This window comes from Lichenostomus cassidix, chromosome 3 (assembly GCF_008360975.1).
Source record: "Lichenostomus cassidix isolate B80296 chromosome 3, HeHo_3.0, whole genome shotgun sequence".
Taxonomy (NCBI): Eukaryota; Metazoa; Chordata; class Aves; order Passeriformes; family Meliphagidae; genus Lichenostomus; species Lichenostomus cassidix.
Genome location: NC_139483.1, coordinates 7,916,053 through 7,925,365, shown reverse-complemented (window position 1 = coordinate 7,925,365; position 9,313 = coordinate 7,916,053). Strand labels below are relative to the sequence as shown.

General features: G+C 37.5%; 1 protein-coding gene across 2 annotated transcripts in view; it reads right to left on the bottom strand.

The window, feature by feature from the left end:
• Positions 1–952: 952 nt before the first annotated feature.
• Positions 953–9,313, bottom strand: part of PPP3R1 (protein phosphatase 3 regulatory subunit B, alpha) — a 38,527-nt gene continuing 30,166 nt past the window's right edge. For both annotated transcript variants that reach the window (XM_085054284.1, XM_085054283.1), the window contains 4 exons: positions 6,944–7,120; positions 5,397–5,456; positions 4,519–4,703; positions 953–3,124 (listed from right to left, as the gene is read on the bottom strand). In XM_085054284.1, coding sequence (XP_084910410.1) covers positions 3,077–3,124; positions 4,519–4,703; positions 5,397–5,456; positions 6,944–7,120 — 470 coding nt within the window. In that variant the 3' untranslated portion in view covers positions 953–3,076. The remainder of the gene's footprint in view (positions 3,125–4,518; positions 4,704–5,396; positions 5,457–6,943; positions 7,121–9,313) is intronic.

Genomic DNA, 9,313 nt, shown 5'->3' with positions numbered 1-9,313 from the left:
TAAGGTCCTGTGTCTCCTCCTTAAAATGCTGCATAAATGCAACAGAAGTAGGGGGAGAGATTAGAGAGACCAGTCTCAGTCCCAGTAGGATTTAAAAATGGGCCTTCCTGAATCTTGGGAATGAAAACAAAAGCTGAGATTATCAAACACACAAGCAAACTGAGTAAGCATTTAGGTCAATGTCTGAGTTTCCAAGAGCAGCACTTCTCAGTATGGGATTATCACTACAGCCAAACTGATCCAAGCCTTCAGCTGCCAACTGATTTAAGACTTGCAGTGTTACCTGAACACACAGTGCTCAGCAGTCTGAGCTATCCAGGAGACAGCATATCCATTCTGAGCAGCTCCAGATGCACGTACCTGCTCACTATGTTCGTGGGCTGCTTATGTCATTTACCTCAATTAGCTTGAAAGATAAGGGAGAGTGAGGCAAGAACACACAAAATTAATGTTTATCCTAAATCAGGTGCATACTGACACGAACCCAAAGCAGCAGAAAGGCCAGGGTAGCACCCAGAAGGGCCAAACAGCTGCACCCCGCCAAAGAGCATGGCACAGAGCTGCTGTGAAGGGCATTCCTGCACAGGAGAGCTGGTGTCACCAGCACAAGGCTCAGACCTTTCCCTCAGAAAGGAGCTGCCTTTCATTCTCCACCTACATTCATGTCAGGGTGGGTTGGTTTATTTTTTAAACCACTTTCCACAGGGATTTCAAACAAAGTATGTTATCCAGTTTGGACATTTAGCAAAGAGAACCAGATGTGTCTTTATACAACCTTAACTTGTCTAGAAACACTGAAATGAACCCTAGAAGTGTCCAGCAGTCTCTGCACCCTGTAGAGTTTTTCAGTAAATCTTAATAATCGAGGAATGGACAAAAAAATACAAGTTTTCTTAAGAGTGAGATGCAGAGCTGCTTTAAGGTGAACAGGAAAGCTACTAAGCACCCCAGCCAAGGTTCAAATATTTTATTTTGTATTCATATAGTATGAAGGTTCTTATAGTTCCCACAACATATGATGTAGCATGCAGAGGAAAAACTAAACATTCAACATAAATCATTTTTCCCCACACAAACTAAAAAAAAAAAAAAAAAACCTCATCCCTCCCCTTCCAGTCCCCCTAAGGAAGTAACATTAGCACTAATTTCTATAATGCCAGCCAAGATATGCACAAGCAAGAAAAACTGAAAGCATTTGCTAAAATGTTTGTAACAAATACTTATGTACAAAAAATTCACAAAAGACTAGTTCCCCCTTGAAGCAGAGCACATGGCAGTTGACACTGGAACAGATACAACCACTGGCTGGGATTATAAACCACGTACTGATCCAGAGGAAGAAAAAAGTTACATGTAGTGGAGATTTTTGTTTTGAACATTAACATTTACCAAAGTTTGGCAACATTATCTTTTAAATTATGCAAATTATGTAAACAAGAGGAACATTTCAAATCGATCTACATGCAAAACTTCATGTCATGCAAGGACACTAAGCACCTGGATTTCTTTCTCACAGACAGAGCCCATGATGTGCAGCACTCAGTTGAAGGAACAGCTATGGCAGACAGGTGCTCGATTGAAGAGGTTCAGACAACCTGCACTTTCCACTGCTCATTATAAAACAATTTTTTTTAATAGAAAAACTACTATACAGGAAAGATGTACTGTCCTAAAAAATCTAGCAAATGTTTTTCTTCCAGCCAATAGTACCACTGCAGAAAAGGGAAGGGATGATATAAAGTTGTAAAACATGGCTCGCTACTTTTATATCACACAAATATATCAAGTTACCTTCCATTACAAATTATGATATGGACAAATCTAGAAAAGAAAAAAAATTCTCCAGGAAAAGGACTGGAGAACCGCAAGAGGTATAAATTTAGATAGTGTGACGTTTTCCTCCTCTATGGCATAGGTTAACAAGATTTCCCCCCTGTATGAATCCTATATACATATATATATAAAATATTACCAGTTATTTAGCTACCTGTAGTATTTTTTAAATGCAGGGGGGAAAACTATCATGGTTGAAACAACAGAATTTCAATGGCAAGAACATTTTTATAATCTAAGTACTGTATAAAATAAGTAGATGGGAATCCTGCACAGTTATGTTGATCCTAATTTCCTTAAGCTAAGCACAAGAGAAAATCATGAATGCATCTAACACCTTAAGCAGCTGTATCTAAACTGAAGCCAAAACAGCAGATTTGTCTTGGCTTCAGGACAGCTGTAACTGCTCCCAATTCCTGGGTGACGGAATCTAACAGCCATCAAAGCATTCTGCAGTCACTATATGCACACGAGGACTAGTTCATGGCAGTAGCATTAAACTGTATTTTCATATTAAGTAGAACTGTACTACATTATTTAGCAAAGAGACACAGTCCCTGGTAATATATTAACAGGTATAAATAAACTTAGTCTCCCGTGTTACAAAAAAAAAAAGTAATTAAGGTGATTTAATAAGAAGCAATGCTTTGTCAGCCAGTCAATATATAGAAACATCTGAACAGTCACAGGAAAAGGAAAAAAGTTGACCTAACACCCAGTTAAAATTTTACATTCTTCTACTATATATATAAAACTGTGTGAAATAAAAGTAAGGATGTATATCCATATATTGAACTGTTAATATTCTGCTTGGCACTTTGTACTCTAGTTTTGTTTCTGAATCAAGTATATTAAATTAAAGCCCACCTAGCTACTACATATAGAAAGCTACATATATATCTATATATAAATACACACACACATATATATATATAGATAGATATTTCCTTGTTATAAAAGATGAAGAAAAATAAATTAAAAAGCCAACCCCTTCCCTTTCTCCGCCACACTGATATGCTCTTTCCATCTTCGCTGTCCTTCAGACTATAAAGTGCTACACTGAGTTATTGAGAGAATAAAAGTTCAATAACACTTAGTTGGCTTCATGAGGCTCATGTTGGAAAATGTGGCTTCACAGAGAAAAATACTTCCATTTAAATACACAGAGAGCATTGCTGGACGTCTGGAGCAGATCTTCAGAGATGGAGAAGAAAGCAAAAGTGTTGGGTGGTGCCCTACAGAGTCACACGTCTACAACCATCTTTTTGTGGATATCTAGGCCTCCTACAACCTGGGAGAAAAATAAGGTTCAGAAAGATGAGAATTGAAAGTTAGCAAGGCACAAAGAACACATTCAATAGATGCATTCAGGTCAGTCATAAAGACAATACTTTCCCTGGCCTCTCCAAACTGATTTACATGCTACAAGTACTGTGAGAGATAAAATTAATTATGTACAAACCAAATCAGTTTAATATCAGTACAATTTACACACTCGAGGGCCTGAAAACCAGTGCAAATAACACCATTTTGGCATTCCTCTCCATCTCATATTATGACCTTGTGGTATGTGTGTGCATGTTAAATAAAATGTTTACTTGACTTCTAAAACACCCTATAAAACTGTGAAACTTCCCAGAGAAGCAAAGAGCCTGAGGAACAGCAGCAGATTTCTGACAAAACTGCACACACCCAGAAAAGAATGACCAGTGTTCCCAGGTGTGATCCATGAATAGAGGAAAAAGGGAAGATGCAATGTCAGAGGAAATTTTTATAATGCAGGAACAAAATTCAAAGGTCAAATGGTATTTGCCAAATGCAACAAATGAAGAATTATTTTTGCAGCTAGATGTCACAAGATTTAGAGAAGGTAAAATGCAAGAAAAAGGATAAAAGGTTGTAGAACTGAAAAGTGTCTTGTCAGGAGGTCAACAAAAACTGAGGCAATTAAAGGAAGAGGAAAATCCATCAGTAGCATAAGACAGGAAGCCTGAGCAGAAGCCCAAGGAAAAAAAAGAAGCAGCATCACATTTGATGGATGGCTAGACGATGACAGTCCAGTGCAAAAAATAAACATGCAAAGCACTAATCCAGGTATTTGCACGCTGCAGCTCTGACTTGTTTGCAGATGACATGTTTTTAACTGATGTTACAAAAACAACTAAATCCCCCTTAAAAAAAAAAAAAAATCCCCAAAATGCAAGCAACAGAACATTTTCATTTTAGTAGTTGGCTGGATGGCAGATTCTCCCCAGCTCCTGCTTTTTTTTTTTTTAGGAGTCACATTTTTTATTGAGTATGAAAAAGTTATGTTTGAACTCAAGTTGTAAACTCAAAGATTAGGAAAAAAAGCAATGTTCAAACCATGCTAGCAGGTGTAGCTTCCTTAATATACCACTTTAAATCAATGTATAAACGCTCATTATTGCAATTATTAAATGATCAAGATTCAATGTGTCACTTCTTTTGAGGAAAGAATTTAAAACTTGCTGTCAACTAATGAAATAAATATACCACGTGGGTTGAAATCAACCCCTTCAAATGTTAAATGTTACATTCAAGCATTCTGCTCAGTAAACCTCAGAGTTCTTAAAATGCACCTTTCAACTTTTTTTCAGAGCAGCACTTGAGGGGGTTTCTTTCTCTCTCTGTAAATGACACAAGTTTCCTATAGAAGTTACTTACAGCACAGAATTCTTCAAAGGATATTCTTCCATCACCATCCTTATCTGCATTAATTATGGTTTTATCTACAATTTGCTGTAACTGAGTGTCTTTGAGATTGTTCCCAACCATCATCTTCAGCACCTGGAAGAGCTCTCCATTTGAGATATAGCCATCTTTGTCCATATCATAAATGCGAAAAGCAACTGCAGAAGAAATAATTTAAAATAAATAAACCAACCATTTGGTAACAAATGTGGTCAGAAAATAATATATAATCATTTCAGAAAACACTTGAAATTGCTTTAGCACCAGCAGTAGAAGAACTCTTGACACCAAACAAAAAAATCTTCCCCACCACAAGTAAAGCACCCAGGCAGCAAAAAAATTACAATCGTCCAGGAAAGATATGACTCAAAATCCCACCTGGTTACTTTGCTGCAAACAACTTGGCATCAAGACTGAATATATTTTTAAACATTTCAGTCTTAGTTATTGGAAGCTACATCCATAACTGAACCCTTTTCTACTCCAAGAGGGTGAGTCTGGAGATGCAGCTCTGAAACAAGAATTTAATACTTTTCTACTGTAATAACAGAAAAGTGAGTATTATTCTTAGCTCCTTGTGTAGCAAGCTGCTCTTAAATAAATCTGCTTTTTTTAAAAATAGAAAGCAACTGAAATTCTTCAGAAGGCAACCAACCTCCTCCAACCTTCCCTGCAGAAAAGAGTGCTAACAAATCTTCACACAAATAAATGGCAAAATGTGCAAAAAGCTTGCAATCTACTTTCATGATTTTCCACTCTTTGCAACAATCTGGATTTGCCAGTTTCTTAACTTACAGAAGTGTGTTTCTGAGGAACAAAAAATTTATGTTAAGGAAAATCAAAATACTTACACCTCAACTTCTGTTCTTTATCTCCTTTGACACTGAACTGGGAGACTCCTTCTATAAATTCTAAATAATGCAAGGACAACATGTAAAAATCAGTGTATTTTTCAAAAAACAAAGAAGTCAACATTCAGAAAATTTTAGAAATTGTAAAAATAATCTAAATTACCCACAAATCTTCAAAATATTGTCTACCTTGTGACACCTACGTGTCTGCATACTTTGATATTTTAATGTTCTTCAGTGGGAGGAACCCCAAATCCAATGCAGTGCTCACTGAAGAGATGTGGTCACACCAGGATTTAAGTAATTTTGTTGCAGCATCCTCCCAAGAACCTGACAGAAAACGCTAAGATCTTTACTGAAGTTACTCCAGTGGGGACTAATTGTCCAGCTCCTCTCAAAACTGGTTTCTCAATGCAAAGAATTACACTGAAACTGAAAACCGCTTTAAAAGAAATACCAAAATAGTATTCTTCTATAAAACAAAATTGATTTTGCCAACTTCCTGTTCCTTCCCAAGAGGAACAGCTCCTGATAACTGTATTCATCACAGCTCAATGTCACAGACAACATGATCATCATTGTTCACAACTGCATATTTCTTACATGGGAATTTTGAATAGTTCATACAACAGTTACTGCTTTTGATCAAAACTCAACATTCTGGTTGTACTGTAGCTATCCCTATAAAACTTTAAGGGTTTTTTCAAAGGTTAGCAGCTATTGTATGTTAGTATCTTATTTTAAATGTCAGCCTGTCAGTATAAATAAGATTTAAGTACTTTCTCTGATTAAAAAAATGCAAGAAAAACTGAGAAACCTTCTCTAGTCACAAGCAACAAGAAATACTAAACAATACCTTGAACAGAAGTTACAAACATTATCACTTCTAAGGGTCAGAGACTGTTTTAAGACTAACTAGTAATGAACATTATAACCTGTTGGCACTTTTCATTCTGAATATTTAAAACAAGTCTAAAATTTTCAGAAATGTACTAAATCAAATCTTCTGGGTTGTTGGAATTTTTTTTCTTCCAAGTGTCAATGTAGTATCTACCTAAAAATAATCCTGTAACAGAAGTACCAACAGAAAAACCTGGGCTCCTGTCTATTTTTTAAATACTCTGACCAAAGACAGATTTAATTTGGATGTTTGGATAAATACTTATTTAAATACTTATGTTTCTGTGTAAAACTTATGCAGAAATACAGCACTTAGCCTACCCCACATTTTCCAATCTCTCCTCAGATAGCAACAAAATTGAGTCTAAATTGGTGCACTTTCAGAGATTTTTAGTGAGTAGTCCTCAGTCAGCATGACTTTAAAAGCTATTAAAGCAACCTGCTCTTTTAAGCATTTCACTCAGAAGTGCCCTAACACACCAGAGAAACTAGTTTTACTGGTATTTAGTTTTACTAGGAACTAGCACCTTATTTTGATTAACAAATTTTCTTCACCTCTCCTCTCTCAAATGAAGAAAAATATAAATTCTAAAGCTCTAGGAATTCTGCTCAAGTACCACCACCTGTCACAGAACACTGTGCCTTACCTTTGAAATCCACTTCTCCATTGCCGTCGGTATCAAATATATCTATTACTCGCTGTACTAACGGGTTCTGTTGCAGTTCAGGTAAAGACATGAACTCTTCCACACTCAGAGAACCAGAGTTGTCCAAATCAAGCTTCTTAAATCTCTTTCCTAGTCGTTTTATCTCATCAGCATCAACTGAAATGAAAAACAAACCCATATTTATTCGCAGAAAGGCTTCAGCAAACCCTTTGCAGTTAAACACAAGGCACGTTTCATTGCTTTCCTACAAGATTTTCTCCTACTTTACTAAAATTATTAAACACTTCCATGGAAGGCTATAAAGGTAACACCAAATTGTGAAGACAAACACAAAAGTTTTAATTTTATTTTGAATAAGACTTACCTTTTTTCCTCCCTGCACCTGCCATAATACAGTTAGCCTTGTGACTCACTGAATACCACATGCTGACACAACATTTTGAAGGATTGAGGATGCTTAGCTAGTTAGTGCTTAGTCAGCTCTTACAAATACCAGGTGTGAAGAAATTACAGGAGAGACCAAGTGCTCTTTGAAGGAGGTAGAATTATGTTTACACTACACTAACATACTATGTTAGAAAAACGATTATATTCAACTTATTAGCAAAACTTCTTCAGCACACCGAACATGAGATCTCCTGGGATATATGTCAAGCAGGTTAACAGTCCTACTGTTAACCAGTTATCTCTCACCTATTCAAAACATCCCTCTGATTAATCTAAGATAATTTTTCCTCTCCATCTCAAACAGTAAACAGACACACCTGTAGGCATGACCTGCAGACAGCTTTTTTTTTGTCCCAGAAATTAAAGCAGATTCAGGTTCTGCAGCAGCACCTCTTCATCTAACCTCTTCAATTTTACAGAGAATCTCAATTAAAGCATATACCTACTACCCTACTTTACACATTTGAGGATGCCAGGAACAGACTAAATCTGTGAACCCATAAAAACAATTAAAAGCGATCTTGTACTTTGCTACTCCTGAAGAGCTGGAAAAAACTTCCCCATAACAACCTGAAAATATCCTATCAGCAGTTTCACAAGCTTGATCGCACATTACTCACTCTTTTTGGCTATGAAGGAGGAACTGAGGTTCTTAGGAAGCCCTAGAAGGAGCCCAGCACGGAACAAACAGCAGACACACATTGCAGAACCTAAGGCTGGCAAACTCTCCCTACCAGCCTTCTCCTTAACATGAGCAGTCAGTATTTCTTAGCTCCATTCAGTGCATTTGCCCCAAGAGTAACAGAAATTGTATCTTAATTTCTACAAGGTACACAGATCCACCTAATCCATTTTGCATCACATTAACACCTTCTTACGCTTTTGCAAAAGCACAGCATAGAACCAAAGAGATTTGAGTCTAATACATAAAGTCAGCCAGCCTGCAGAACTTGATGTTTTGAAATTATAGCCAACTGATCATTTACCAACAGTAACAAACTTCCACTTCAATTCCTTGATATCCTTGCCTAAAAACCAATGAGACACAAATCCAGAGTCCTCACAACTGCACTATTTCAGAATAGCAGAGAGCCTGCCAAGGGCACAAGATGATTTTCTGTCAAGACTTATTTTGCCTGAATAGAAAATTTTGACATTCTGCAGTTAGTCAGTCTCAGGTACTGCTTGCAACTGCAGAGGCAAAGGGCAAAAAACAGTCTGTGGTCCCAGTATAATCTTCTCTTTGCCTCTCTTTCATCAGAAAGTGACAGACCTGATTCTGCCTCTAGGGCTAGGAAAGACTAAACCTAATTTGCTTTCCTCAATTTCTAGTAAGCAGTGTGTTATTTCAAATAACTGACCTCTCGACTGCAGTGAAATGTTTTTACCCGCAGTTTGTGCAGAAGTCTTGAACATGACTGGAGGTGTGCCCTGAACAGCACAACCCCACAGCAGTGCAGGGGCACATTGTGCAGCCACCCAGGAACCCCTCCGGGTGACACACAAGGACACAGAGCACCATATGCTAACCTGGATGTAGAACATCATCGTGGCACTAAAAGACACTATTCAAAGGGAATGGCAAAGCAGAGCTCCACTAGCAATTCTATGAGTTCCATCAGCACTGAATGCTGCTTCTCACCAATGCACCAAAGCTATTTGCCAACTTTTGCTTCTGTCCACAGAAGCACTTTTGCTTCCAGTCTTCCTCACTGCCAGTCCTGCCACTGAACAATTGCTGGGCCCACCACACTTTAAAGCAAAAACAGCACCTTGGCAAGCTGCAAATGTGGGAACTTCATCTTTAGTGGAAGCTCTACTGGCAGCTTTGAAAAAAGAACTGGTATCCTCAGAAAATCCTCACAGCACAAGCATTTGAAAAAGTGTAAAAATATTAAGTGT